Source organism: Ascaphus truei, chromosome 6 (assembly GCF_040206685.1).
Source record: "Ascaphus truei isolate aAscTru1 chromosome 6, aAscTru1.hap1, whole genome shotgun sequence".
Classification (NCBI taxonomy): domain Eukaryota; kingdom Metazoa; phylum Chordata; class Amphibia; order Anura; family Ascaphidae; genus Ascaphus; species Ascaphus truei.
The window spans coordinates 120,693,817-120,708,447 of NC_134488.1; the positions used below are offsets into that span (position 1 = coordinate 120,693,817).

Consider the following 14,631-nt stretch of genomic DNA (forward strand, 5'->3'; position numbering starts at 1 on the left):
ATTACATGCATTTATAAAGATGGCATCAATGAGGCTGCATTTCCGTGTTCTCACGCCATGTCCGACGCGCTCTGTGCTTCTCTCCTGCTCAGGATGCTGGGAGGTTGCTGTATATTGGCCAAAATGAGTGGACTCACATAAACTGCGCCATCTGGTCAGCGGAGGTCTTTGAGGAGAATGACGGGTCCCTGAAAAACGTGCACGCGGCTGTGGCACGGGGGAGGCAGATGGTGAGTCACATTTGGGTTTAAATATGAACACGGGGGGAGGTTTCCGGAGAATAAGCAATATAGTCTACACTGAAGGGGTCAAGAACCGCCATCTACCTCATTTAGTGCTTTACCTGCTGCCTTTGTAAGTCTTGCCACTTAGATCAGGGGTGGGCACCTCCCAGTCCTCAAGGGCCACCAACAGGTCAGGTTTTCAGGATATCCCTGCTTCAGCACAGGTGGCTCAGCCGAAGACCTATTGGTGGCCCTTGAGGCCTAGAGTTGTCCACTCCTGACTTGGATTGTAAGCTCTACGAGCAGGGATTTCCTTTTTTTTTGCGGCCGCATTAAATACAACTCTCTGCATACAGACGCCCCGTTTTGTCATTTTGATACGTGGCTCCTTGTAACCGTAAAAATACTATATTCTGACTCTATTCTCGTCCCTTCCCTGCCGGCTCCTCTCTCGCCTGCCTTGTTATCTCACAGCGTTGTGAGCATTGTTCGAAGCCGGGAGCCACCGTGGGCTGCTGCTTATCCACCTGCATGAGTAACTTCCACTTCATGTGTGCCCGCTTGAGCCGCTGCAGCTTTCAGGACGACAAGAAGATGTTCTGCTCAAAACACACCAAGCTGCTGGACGGCACGGTGAGGCTGCTTCATATGCCTTCCTCCCCACGTCGCCCGAGAGGCGGCCATCTTATTCCCTAAACAGGAACCGCTGTACTGCAATAGGCGCTCGGCGGGTACATCTGTATAAACACACACGCGCTCTGCAAATATATGTAAGAAAATCCTATTATCTATTACCTCCCTATAACATTTAGAACTGGGATGGCCAACTCCAGTCCTCAAGTGCCACCAACAGGTCAAGTTTTCAGGATATCCCTGCTTCAGCACAGCCACTGATTGAGCCACCTGTGCCGAAGCAGGGATATCCTAAAAACCTGACATGTTGGTGGCCCTTGAGGACTGGAGTTGGCCACCCCTGACTTAGAAGGATTATTTAGGACATGGGCGCGCAAAGTGGGGGGTGCGGGCGGTTGCAGAAGTCCCGCACTCTTCCCCAAGACATTTAAATGAAATGACGGGGGATCGCGTGAGGCCTCTGCAACCTCAACTACCTTGATTCTGCCGGCTTCAGGCGACGTGACATCAGATGACCCCGAGCGTCATTTGACGCTGCATCAAGGTAGGAGGGGGGGATACGCGAGCACCGGAGGAGGCAAGACGGGGGCGCAGCAGCAAAAGTTTAAGCTCCCCTGAGATTTGACACTGCAGCTAGATGTGTAACTTTGTCATGGCAATATTTGACCGTTGTTAACCATGCAGCTAGTGGTAGAAGATGTCCCATTATTCATTATGCCGTGGGACAGTGCGAGGCCTCTGCAACCTCTGCTTGCCGAGGTTCATTCGGCTTTGGGACGCGTGACCATGGCAACACGGCGTCGTGTGGCATCACGGTTGCCGTTTCCGCCGTGGGTCACGTGACATCACACGAAAGACGCCGGAGGGGGGAGAGGGGCGGCGCAGCAAAATAAGTTTGCGCGCCGCTGTGCTAGAAAATAAAAAATTGTTAGAAAAAAGTCTACATTTGAATGATTTTAATTAGCTACATAGGTTTACACTTTCACTGCTCTATATTTTAATTTGAAGAGGCATTAAAGCAGAACCATGCGGGGTGGGGGTGGGGGGGGAATCCATTGACCTTGTAGCTGGACGACACAGGCAATAATTCTTTCTGCGTAGAAATGCAGTGCTTATTTTCATTATAAGTAGTCCTGGATACATTTCTCTTGTTAAAGATGATTTAATCTCATTTGATTTTAAAGATGCACGCCGTTTTGCTGTTTTATTAGCAGAAGTATTGTTGGTCTTGTAAGAGAACCATAGTTTGCATTGTGTATGAATGTTGACAATCTCATGCTTATTACATAAACTTTAACAGAAATGTAACCGTGTCCAGCAACACACTTTGCATTCTGCATTTGTCGTTCTGTTATGTGGGCATCTGAGATACCAAACGCTCTCCTCCCCTTTTGCTCACTTCTTGCCCGTCGTTCATTTCTCCCTCCAACATACGCAGACCGTGGCCTCCGACGGTTTTGACGTGCTGCGCAGAGTGTACGTGGACTTTGAAGGGATCAGCTTTAAAAGGAAATTTCTGCTGGGGCTGGAGCCTGAAAGCATCCACATGATGATAGGTAAGGGAGAGAGCACCGTGGTGGCTGACGGGTCATGACTTTCAGCATGAATTTCAATAGAGGTCACTTGAAAGGCGTGGCAGAAAATAAGGGTTCTGCACCGACGCTCCCGAGCGGTTGTAGTGAATGCACATCCCGGTGGTGTTGGGTTCCCCTTTCAGGTGCCTGTACCCGTGTGTTCCTCACTTTGTATGGAAGGCTGTTGGACTCGTACATGGGGCTTCCGCTGCACCTGGCTCTACTTCTGTGTTTTTTTTTTGTTTTCTTGCAGGCTCCATGAAGATAGACCGTTTGGGAATGCTTTCTGATCTATCAGTTTCTGAGGGGAAACTTTTCCCAGTCGGATACCAGTGAGTGAACAGGAGTTAGGAGGAATCCTTGAGAGCTAGTATGTGCGCTCTGGGAAATCTGTGCAAATGACCTGTGTGTTTGCAATATGGTAGTGATGTGCTTGTGTGCTCCGTGTTGTGATGACTCTGAGGCGCTATGTTCGCTGGACAAGACGTTTTCTGGCTCTTCGTAGGTGTTCGCGGTTATATTGGAGCACGCTGGATGCACGGCGCAGGTGCTGGTACAAATGCAGGATCTTAGAGCATCGTCCAAGAGCTGGAGACGCCCACCCTGAGACGATGGTGGATCAGGGAGAAAACCAAACCACCGTACATAGCTCTGCCCCCTCACCAGGTAACATCTACCCTCAATGACATGACTGCTACTTTCCCCTAATCTCTTGAGGAAACCGGCATCGGTCACCACAACACATGTTCTTCAGCCATGTACTGCATGCTGTGTGCTAGCCGAAGCGTTAAGTGCGGGGGGTAGGGAGAAGAATTCAGAAGTGTACTTGTTGAAGCCCTTCTAGGGTTAATGATCTAAATGATGATGCCGTAGTTCTGGGGGAAATGTAAGAAATACGTCTCCGCTTCGTGTAGAGGAGGTATGCATGAACCGGAGGTGAGGATGGCGTGTCACATACAGCAAAATAGGTGTACAGGAGCTGTGGTCTGTGCTTTACTGAGGACTTTAGTAATGATACACAAACGGCAACTCTGTCCTGTATGTGGCTCTTCCATCCGTGGGGGAATATAGGTTGTCGGTTCTTTTGATCCAGGTCCAGTATTTTTTATTTTGTATTATTGATGTATATAAATATGAGCTAAGTTAATGCTAATGCTCCAGTTGATTTATCCGCATTGAGGTCTGTAATATAAGAATCTAGGGTTAGGTACAATTGCACTTCGTCTGTTAACCGTGTTTGTTCTGTGATTAGTAGGGACCCTTTCACTGCTATAGACGCATGTAGAGCAAAAAAGAACGATAGTCTCCGTCACACACAGACTGTAGTCACTCACAGGATACGATTTAGTTCATTTTGATCATATTTACACATTGTACGCAACAGACTCCCTCCCCACCCCTGAAACATTGAGCCTTGTGGTTACCTGCGAAATAAATATGATCAAAAAGACGAGTTCATTGTATCCTAGGAGTGACTTCAGTCTGTGTGCGGTGGAGATTTTCCTTCTTTTTGCTCTTCATAGTTCTGTGATTAATAAGTGAATGTATTAGATCCTCTTCAGTACATAAACTGCTTCGTGCTCCCGGGAACCTCACCTGATCAAGAACAAGCCGGTTCTAAGGTTTTTTCCGTGTGTGACTAGTCAAAATGGTGCTTCCCTTTCACTGTCTGCTCCTATAATTAATATAGGGATGCAAGAGCTCTGTAGCTTGATCTGGATCCTCTCCATCGTTCTTTTCCTTTCTCAGGTCCAAAACGTCAGGAAGCCGCATTCATCCCTCCTCTTGCAGAGCAATCACAGGGACACCCACCCCCTTTAGAACCGGTCACCACAGCAGTAGCCCCACGTTCCTTCACCGGTGCCCGTATTAAAACACCTAACTACTCCCCGTCCCGACGACCTCTTGGGGGCTCTTCACGACCTCTTCCTTCACCAGGTGAGACATGTCTGAGCTAGGAGACCGAAGGACACTGCTGGCAGGTCAGGTAGAACTGATTAGAGGGTGTTCTAAGCCAGGGTTCTTGTTAACCCTTTCTTGTAAAGATTTACTAAACAGCAACTATGTATGTATAGCTTTATTTATATAGCGCCCACAGCTGTACTCTGCGCTTTATAAGAGACGATACAGTACAGGGAATTATAATACAATAAGTGCAACAGATAAGATCAGACAATAAAAAAGGAAACCCCTGGCCCGCAGAGCTTACAATCTAAGTGATCCTCTACTATGTAGAGTCCTGCTGTATGTAGCCAACTTAACCCATTCTCTGCCAGTAGCTTGCCAAGTATTAGACTAGGAGTGCTGAACTTGTCCTCAAGCCACCCCCAACAGGTCAGGTTTTCAGGATATCCCAGCTTCTGCACAGGTGGCTCAATCAGTCCGTGCTTCAGCATAGGTGGCTGAATCAGAGGCTGTCTTTAACAAGGAGCAGACGGCAGGATTTGAACCAGTGCCCCTTGATATAAACTCATTGTCGCTATCAGTCAGTGTCTTTATCCATGGAGTCACTCCCTCTCCCTTATACCTAGTAAAGCTATTATTTTGAGTCCTTACATGCAGCCTTGTTCTTAAAACCATGTTTGCAGCTTCAGTACCTTGTTCCTGTTGTGTTGTGCCGGGATGATGCTCACAGATTTGTGACGCACCGTAGCATTATTAAACTGTTGTGTGTCCAGCAGTCTGCTTTAAAATGTAGGGATATTCAGCAAGCTCAGGAGTCGGACTTCACTTTACCGAGTTAAAGCTGTCCAGAGGCTGGCGATGCAAAGGAATAAAAGCAAACAAAAGAGGACAAGTGAAAGCGCTCGGAGATAAACGTGCAATATGGATGGGTAGAAAGATTTGAGTCGTGAAGGTAGATGGGGATATAAGTTGAGAGAAGAGTAACATAACCAGCCTCAGACACAGTGTGTGCATCACATTACTAATCCTCCATCTGCACACTTTTGTTCTTGCAGGGAGCCCATCCTCTTCTCCGTTATCCCACCACATTCTTACAGTCAGCGACCCAGAAGTGACTCCGCTGCGCAGAGCCCGGAGGCCAGCCCCACCATCCCGGACCACCCGCCAATCCTCCACGCAGTCTTCCAAGGATCCCACCAGTCCACCCTTTCCTCTTTCTGCTCACCCGCTTACTCGGCATTCTTCATCCGAGGGAGAGACTACGGTGCAGCTCATGTGTGATGTCGGTGACATGGAGGTGGTGTCCTCTTTGGGGCTGGATGGGGGGCTGGTTGCAGGACCCTTGCAGTGCGGGGCTCAGCTGGTTGTTGGTTCCGAGCTCCCAGCAGATGAGTCAGAGGGTGCTAGCAGCTCGGAGGATGAGGTTGGGGATCGGTACTATGGGCTGACTCGGACGGTTGTATCCCAGGAGGCTGAGAGCCCTCTGGAACCCTCTGCAACATCCGGTCATATCATACAGCTGGATGGCATCCATGACAGCACAGACAGTGAGGATGGCTCCCAGGGTCCCCGTGGCCCTGTAGGTAGCGGCAAAACCCCTTCCCACCTCCCATCTGACATTGTGGACTTTGTGTTGAAGAACACTGGGAATTTGGAAACCGCATCTCCCACCCAACAACCGCAGGCACAGCAGCATGTCTTTATTCCACCTCCCCCTTCCTCCTCTTCCACACAGAATGGGGATGCTGCTCCTTCACTATCCAATGGAACAGACTGTGCACCCCATCAGTCCTCCCAGGGACCCCCACCTCTCAGGGACCCACCACAGCTGCAAAGGGTGTACCGTCCACCTCCGCCTATCCCGAGACCCCCTCTATGTGCCCCAGAACCACCAACAGTGACCGTGCACAAGCCTGGATCCAAGATCATTCTGGTCAACAAGCTGGGCCAGTTATTTATGAGAGTGCAGGATGGAAGTCCAGATTTATCTTCAGCAACACATTTTACAGCTTTTCCAGAGGCACCCAGGCTGGAGCCGCTCTCCACTCTTCCAGTCATCAAGGCTCCTCCTCTAAAGCTTGCATCCAAGGCTGCCCAAAGACCCCTTCCATCCTCCAGCCTAAACACCGTTATCCTGCAAGCTACTGCACCTTCCCCCATTACGCTGAGCGAAGGCCAATCATGGACCCTACATAGCCCTGTACTTGGTGTCCTGCCCATGCTAAATGTGGTGCAAAGTTCTGGGCATCTCACTTTAGGTTCTTCAACTCTGATGGCCCCGACCCTGACTGGCCTGCCACAAGCATGCCTCCTGCAGGGCTTGTCCATGAATTCCGGACTGCAGGGCTTGTCCATGAATTCCGGACTGCAGGGCTTGTCCATGAATTCCGGACTGCAGGGCTTGTCCATGAATTCCGGACTGCAGGGCTTGTCCATGAATTCCGGACTGCAGGGCTTGTCCATGAATTCCGGACTGCAGGGCTTGTCCATGAATTCCGGACTGCAGGGCTTGTCCATGAATTCCGGACTGCAGGGCGTGTCCATGAATTCCGGACTGCAGGGCTTGTCCATGAATTCCGGACTGCAGGGCATCTCGCCAGCTCCAGGCCAGCAACATTCTCTGCTCCCACTAATCCAACCTGGCCCCCGCAAGGTCCTCCCTCGTCCTTCCCTCACCATAAAGAGAACCGCCACTAGCAATTATTGTCCCAACAAGAAAGTCAAAATAGAAAGAGTGGACAGGCCTGTTGTAACCAGTTCTCTGGCGCTAAATTTCAACTGTGTCTCCAGCACATCAGCCAGCACAGGGTACGTGTTTGAGAAACGGCGTAAGCAAAAGCGCGGTCAGAGAATAGTGTGCTTCGTATGGGCATGTTTTATGTGTATTTGTTACATTATGGAAGGAAATGGGGTTTAAAGAAAATATGGGTACAAATGTAAACCTCTGCGTCCTACATGCAGCGGCCGTTATTTGAAAAAAAAATCACGGCGCCGATTTCGTGTGCTCTGCTGTACTCCACGCGGCTAATCGCTCCAGGCACCCGCGCTTATCGCGATTGCTTTGTTTGAATTTCATGGATTCTGTTTGTTTGGGTGCAATGAAATGAATGAATTGCAATGTGTACAGTACTGTGCTACTGTGTCAATTTAAGGTGTTTCAAAAAACAGAACTCTAAAATGCCATTTTCTGCACTTGCCGCGGTAAAGTTGGAAGACATCCCGCGTCATGACATCGGTATTCCGATGTACACAACGCGTGAAGTGTTCGAATAACGGCCACTACAGCTGTACATTGATTGTCCTCTGGTCACATTTCTGCTTGTATCGTTTTTGGTTTTGCGGAAGCTGGGGATGGCACTTTCACGCATTCCTTTACCCCTTGGTTTCCAGCAGAGTGATTTATGGTGTGCGTGAGAGCAGTTGTCATTTTTGGTTCCCTGTTCTCTCTGTCACCTGCACCCCTGTGTTGCATGCAGAGGCGAGAGTAAAAAGAGCCCTGTCCATGTTTCCTGCAGACAGAGACGGGCGAGAATAAAAGCCCCTATGGTGCGAGAGGTGCTGGACCTCGACTCTGTGAAGCAGGAGGACCTGAGTGAGAGTACTGGGTAAGTCCAGGTGTCCCAGAACCTCAGAATATACGTCGTCTTACACTGCACCGTCATGGTTGTCCAGTATCTCCCTGTTTCGACAACCATTAATCTCTCTCCACACCTCCCGTTCCTCTGCTAACTGTTTTCCACTATTTTCCTGCTGTGTTTTTTTTTAACCCCTTTAATATTTAATAATCCAACTGTGTATGGTGGTTCTGAGATGGATCATTGAATGTATATTTCCATTCTGTTACTCCCCAATGGGGCTGTTTTTCTGCTTTTACAGTCTCCTTAGCCTTCATGCCGAAATCACCCTGGATGTAAAAAGTGAAGACACTCAACTTGAAACACCCCAAAATACTCCATATGCAGACACGCATCAAGGTATTAGAAGTACTGCCATGCTGGTCACATTGAGGGTGGGAGAGGTTGGTGCTGGGGTGAAGGAAGTAATGATCACGAGAGCCAACTCGTGGGAATTCATAGACGGGGCAAAAACACTGTTTTTGATCCTCCAGTCTTTGCAGGATACATTCCCAACTTTGAGGATTACCCTTTCCGGGAAGAGAAGGAGAATCGGCCACGAAATAAAGGCAGCCCGCATCTGCGCTTTGAAATAATCAGCGAGGATGGCTTCTACATTCAAGCTGACACCGCTGAGGGTGAGCGCTTCCCCCTTACCACTCACCGTAGACCACTTGAGGGATCCCCTTATCCTGCAGATATTGTGACCATCACCACCTCCCACCTCACTTTAAGAGATGCAGCCGTCAGCAATGAGTTGTGCATAACCCTCACCACCTTCCTAAACTTCCTCCCTTGTATCATCACCCTGTTCTTCTTTCTCACGCCGCATGTGCCTTGGCCTGAAAAATGGGGTTTCTAATAGTCTAAGTGATGCAAACTAGATTGGAAAGCGCTGTATGTTCACAGCTCGCTCTTGGTTTGTGCAGGTGCCTGGAAGGCTGTGTTAGAGAAGGTGCAAGAGGCTCGGGGTGTTGGAAGGCTCAGACACTTGGCTTTCTCAGGTAAGCTGCAAGTTCCATCTCGTGTCTTAGTGTGGGTTAAACTGGGGTGGTGTGTGTGTTCGTGATCCCTCTGTGGTGTGTTCGTGATCTCTGTGTGTGTGTGTGTGTGTGTGTGTGTGTGTGTGTGTGTGTGTGTGTGTGTGTGTGTGTGTTCGTGATCCCTCTGTGTGTGTGATTGTGATTTCTGTGTGTGTGATCTTTGTTCAGGCTCTCTTGCCCTGTAAAAGATACTTGCATTCTGGATAAACTGCATTTTCCCAGGTCAACTGACCATGAAAATGGTTTTTATAAGGCATCCTACTCGTCACACACATACGGAGATCTGTGTATTTTTTGAAACATAGCATTGTGGTCCACCGTCACAATATTGGCCATCACAATGGGAGACCCTTAAGTCATTCTCCTTCGTATTCACCAGTATATGTCAAATAACATCCATACTGTATTTGTGTGGCTTTCTCCTCCCTTTTAGATACGCTGAGGGACAGTGAATATTAAGTTCTGGCGCACCTTTCCATTCAGTATTAGTTTCTCTCATTGTATCTCCATGTAAGAGAAACTAATTCTGCATTGACAAGCCATGCTATGTTGCAAAAGGGGTTCAAATCTAATGATGATGTTATAAATGTTATGAGCCAGAAGCTTGTACACCAGAAAAGAATCCTTCTGCAAACAATATGAAGTAAGTTTCCCATGGGGTCCTATCCTTTTTGTGTAGAGCATCATATTATTATATTTTGGTGAATGTGTTGTACAGTTTTTCTTGGTATTGTTGGGCTCTTTTTGCCCTTTATTTTATTATGGTGAGGAAATTAGAATTGGCTCTGGTAACAGGCCATTCCGTACGAGGGGAAGTTAAAACATTGACTGTAAGTGCTATGTACATTTATGGCGCTATATAAATAGACATACAATACTGTTCCCTCATTTATCTCCATGTTCAGTAGCTGCCTCCATCCATAGTTCTACCCTTTATAACATACTATGCAGATGTACTCCTACCTGCATAGATTTGCACTCGCTTCTCCATTGCTTAGTTCATCTCTTTAGACTGTGGGCTTCAGCTTTATGCTGCACCAAATATCACAAACTGGTTCATATTCTGCTCTGTGGTATGAGATGAAACGTGTCGCTCCTTCGCAATGCAGTAGCATGTTCTCACTCCCTTAACATGATGAGCACATCTTGCTGCCCATTGTCTATATCTAACCACACACGCGTGTGTCTCTCTCCAGCCGGTATGAATGGGGCACGGATGCTGGGCGTTCAGCATGATGCAGTGCTCTTCCTCCTGGAGCAGCTCTCCGGTGCCGAGCGCTGTCGTGGATACAAGTTCCTCTTTCACCCCCAGGAGATGGAGGAGGAAGAGCTTCCCATCAACTCCACTGGCTGTGCCCGCAGCGAGGTTTACGTCCGGTATGACGTGTGATCCCTGTCCCGTCTCGTGCTCCCTTACGGAGATCTCTTCTCCGTCTGCCCACTATCCACCATGTTCCACCTGTCCTCTTCAAGCATATAGATCTATTAAAAAGGCTGTAACCTCTTCTCCCCTCCACCCCCAATGCTTACTTTCAATTTAGAGGCATATCCCTAGTTTTTCTTTGTGATGTAGATATATTCCTGCAGCCTTAACCTTACACTTGCTGTTCTCTTTTCTCCCCTTCCACATAGTGGGTTGTTTTATAAAACGGTGTTTGTTGGTGTGCAAATTCATGTGTGTATTTGTATCTGTAGGAAATGCACGTTTGATATGTTCAACTTCTTGGCATCTCAGCACCGCACTCTGCCAGAGTGTGGGCCATGTGAGGAGGAAGAGGAGGAGGTGCAGCTAAAGTCCACCCGGTAACTGGTCCTCCTCTTTTCCCTGCAGGCCTATACATGCATGTGTTTAAAATACTTGCTCAGTTTTCTCACACAAAACATACATTCACCAGGACAGGCATTTATATAAGTGCATCACTCCACATACTCTCTGATCTTGCTGATCTGTATATCCAGAGGTAATCACAAAATCACACACTGTTCTTTTTCATTGCTATATAGTCTGTGGGTGTTTACACACTTACTGCATTGGCATGTGCTTTATAAAAGAACATATATAGCCTATTCTGCTCTCCTATTACTTAGAGTGATCAAAAATCATGGTGCAACAGAGGAAAAAATTGTATGGTTTCACAAATTGGTCCCAAAGGGATCAAGAAAAAGACCCTCCAAATGCATGCACTCTATGATAATATAGCACTGATAAGGTAAGTATTAGGAATTACAATGGCTTCTATGGGGATATCAGGGTCTTAAAATTATTATTATTATTTTTTTATTATTACATCAATATATGTGACAATGTGAATTTATTCTAATAAAAACAATGTTTAAAGTCCCTGTAGAGGAGTGGTAATATTGCTTATCTTTATTGCCATATGTATGTAATGTATGTACCACTTAGGTAAAATAAACAAAATAAATGCCTACATACATTTGGCAATAAAGATAAGCAATATTACCACTCCTCTACGGGGATTTAAACATTGTTTTTATTAGAATAAATTCACATTGTCACATATATTGATGTAATAAAATTGTATTATTTTTGTTTTTATTAAGACCCTGATATCCCCATAGAAGCCATTGTAATTCCTAATACTTACCTTATCAGTTCTATATTATCATAGAGTGCATGCACTTGGAGGGTCTTTTTTTCTTGATCCCATTGGGACCAATTTGTGAAACCATGTGCTTTATAAGCAATATATTTACACAAGCCTTTGTAAATGTTCTATAAAACTCAGCACTGTCCTGTGTGAACACGCACCTATAAATACATGGTTTGTACAGTATACCTGTCATGAATAAACACCTGGTGCATGCTTTGAGCTGTGTTGTATTTTCAGACGAGCGACCAGTCTGGATCTGCCCATGGCGATGAGATTCCGACACCTGAAGAGAACCTCCAAAGAGGCAGTTGGCGTGTACAGGTGTGTTACTGTGTTGAGACGGTCTGGAATAAGATGGGGAGTTAAGTGAGTTTAGTTGGGTCCCTGACACCTTTCTTGTCGTCTCCTCAGGTCCGCAATCCACGGTCGGGGTCTGTTCTGCAAAAGAAATATAGATCCGGGAGAAATGGTGATAGAATATTCTGGCATTGTTATCCGGTCTGTGCTGACAGACAAGAGAGAGAAGTTCTATGATGGCAAGGTATCTTTGCTTTGAACCACTACCCTCCCCCCATATCGCCCAGCCTGTCTGGTAGAAGAGCAAAGTCTCAGTAAGGCTGCGCTTATAGTGCTGGCGATGCGAATCGCATGAAAACAAAAGCATTGCCGTCGCTGCTGTAGAATTTAGCAAAGTAATTGGTAGAGTTTGAAAATATTGGGAAAAATGTGCTAATGTTAAAATAAAAAATTGCTTCCCCCGCCACTCTCTTGTTTGGTAATGTAGCACTGTGCATTAGACGTGGCCAGTCTACAAAATAATCCTCCATCCTCTCCCCCCCTCTCTCTCTCTCTCTCTTTCAGGGGATTGGGTGCTACATGTTCCGTATAGATGATTTTGACGTGGTCGATGCAACGATGCATGGGAACGCCGCCCGTTTCATTAACCACTCGTGCGAACCCAACTGCTACTCGCGGGTGATCCACGTGGACGGCCAGAAACACATCGTCATCTTTGCACTGCGCAGCATCTATCGCGGCGAGGAGCTGACGTACGACTACAAGTTCCCCATCGAAGACGCCAGCAACAAGCTGAACTGTAACTGTGGGGCCAAGAAGTGCCGACGATTCCTCAACTAGCCCTCCTGGAGCGCCCAGTGAGCAACGCACAGAGACCTGGCTGCAGGAGCCAGTGTGGAGGTGCTGGCACTTCCTGGACTGAGCCGGGCATGCGGGGATACACACAGGAACAGATGGACATACAGACACGAGCCTGGGAGATTAGGCAAGGGCCTGAGTCTCTGGGTTTTGCAGCAGGCTGTGAATGTTCTAGATCAAGAATTTGGTATAGGTAGAAAGGGGGTGGGGGAGGGGGGGTCAGCATTAAGGAAAACAGCACTTTACCCTCTATCCTGGCTGCCCATCGCTGTATAGGTCATTTGGGGGTCTCTTCTCCATCCTCTCAGGGTATTCTCTGGTTTGTGCTCTGGATTCCGCTTCCCCTTTGCTGCTAGTTTCATTACTTTGTACGTTCTCAGCTCTGCTTATGCCTCCGACCTTTTTTTGTTTCCTGGGGGCACTTTGGAGCTGCGTGTGTGTGTGTGTGTGTGAGGCAGGGGGGCGGCAGTGCTGTCTGAGATCATCCGCATCAAGGACATCGTTTAACACATTTTTATTTCCCGGTGGACTTCTTTTTTTTTTTTTTTTGTAGTAAATATAACTGACTCCCTTTGTGACAGTGACGCATCTGGAGGAGAAGACACGATGACATCTTTGGGGAGTGATTAAGTGTAGTCCTTTATGCTGCTAGAGATACCTGCCGAGCCCTGCTAGGGTGAACATTCCCCTACCCACTTTCAACCCTCTATTGTTGGACGTAGGGTGAACTTATTTTTTTTTTTTTAAACATTTCATTACTACCCCACACACTGAAGCCGGCACTTACAGCCATTTACATCAACCAAGACTTCTGGCAATCGCCTTCCGACAGCCAGAAATAATCTTATTTTTCTTCGCATTTTCTAAACTTTAGGAATTTTTTTTTTTTTTGGAGGGAATGCGTTGTGAACATATTACAGAGTTTCGCTATAAAATATAATAAAAACGGACAGTTAAGGAGTGTAAATATTTGTACAAATATTTGTAAGAGCGTTGTTTTCTATGCACTTTTTTTATTTAAGGACTCGATGGAGAATAAAAATGTTTCATGTTTCACCTCCTGTTTAGCATTTTAAATAAAATAAAATTTAGAAATGTTTTTTTTTTTTTTCCCCATGTCCTGAAGACCACTCCGTGAGTGTGTTTTGACCTCTCCTCTCTGCTGTGGGTAGGACAAAGTATTCTGTGTCGATATAATTCCAGTGACCAACGTTATTTTTTTTTTTATGTATTTATTTCTTATTTGGGTACAACATGGCTTATGGGTATCTAGTGTCCCTAGCAAGGAGGATAAATCGCAGCGTTTACTTGTTCAAGCAGGTGGGGGAACAAGGATTCTTGTGTCCCGAATCTCTTTTAGTTCCATTACCGCAGCTTCTCACATTGCCCCTCCTGCCCTGCATTCTGCTCCATTTGAGGTCAGGTACACCAGTGTGAAGGAAGCAGCTGCTTAGTCTCCGCCTTGAGGAACACAGTAAGATGTTCTGCTAGCACAGGAGCTCTCCTCACCATGTTGGTTTTAGGGCTTGTTGGATGGTGTTGTTTTTTATTGACAGATGAGTTTCAGCTTCAAGGAATGTTTGCTAGTAAGGGCCCCCTCTCCTTAGCATAAACCAAAGGCCAGTGAGGAACATCAGCCTGTTAGGCCTAAGAAAGTGACTGCTGGGCTGAAGCATTTCAGCTGTACTTGGTGACCAGAAGCTTCTTTGTTCAGCTTCTATTAAAGTTATCTGCTGATATGTATGAAAAAGATGGGAGTAGAGGAATCTATATTTCTACCTGAAGGGTTTTTTTTTCCTTAGATGAAGGCCATGACAGAGTATTGATAGCCATCGAATGTCAGGTGTACACAGTCTGCCTAGAGGTAC

At 46.9% G+C, this 14,631-nt stretch overlaps 1 protein-coding gene across 4 annotated transcripts in view; it reads left to right on the forward strand.

Annotated features, from left to right (window-relative positions):
• Positions 1 to 13,858, forward strand: part of KMT2B (lysine methyltransferase 2B) — a 56,012-nt gene extending 42,154 nt beyond the window's left edge. For 3 of the 4 annotated variants that reach the window (XM_075606091.1, XM_075606094.1, XM_075606093.1), the window contains exons 22-37: positions 93 to 230; positions 699 to 857; positions 2,296 to 2,413; positions 2,685 to 2,763; positions 2,937 to 3,097; positions 4,181 to 4,369; positions 5,392 to 7,144; positions 7,852 to 7,941; positions 8,213 to 8,310; positions 8,445 to 8,588; positions 8,880 to 8,954; positions 10,190 to 10,370; positions 10,689 to 10,796; positions 11,846 to 11,929; positions 12,020 to 12,149; positions 12,470 to 13,858. In XM_075606091.1, the coding sequence (XP_075462206.1) occupies positions 93 to 230; positions 699 to 857; positions 2,296 to 2,413; positions 2,685 to 2,763; positions 2,937 to 3,097; positions 4,181 to 4,369; positions 5,392 to 7,144; positions 7,852 to 7,941; positions 8,213 to 8,310; positions 8,445 to 8,588; positions 8,880 to 8,954; positions 10,190 to 10,370; positions 10,689 to 10,796; positions 11,846 to 11,929; positions 12,020 to 12,149; positions 12,470 to 12,745 (3,783 nt within the window). In that variant the 3' untranslated portion in view covers positions 12,746 to 13,858. The remainder of the gene's footprint in view (positions 1 to 92; positions 231 to 698; positions 858 to 2,295; positions 2,414 to 2,684; positions 2,764 to 2,936; positions 3,098 to 4,180; positions 4,370 to 5,391; positions 7,145 to 7,851; positions 7,942 to 8,212; positions 8,311 to 8,444; positions 8,589 to 8,879; positions 8,955 to 10,189; positions 10,371 to 10,688; positions 10,797 to 11,845; positions 11,930 to 12,019; positions 12,150 to 12,469) is intronic. The other variant, XM_075606092.1, reaches the window with a different exon arrangement.
• Positions 13,859 to 14,631: the final 773 nt, after the last annotated feature.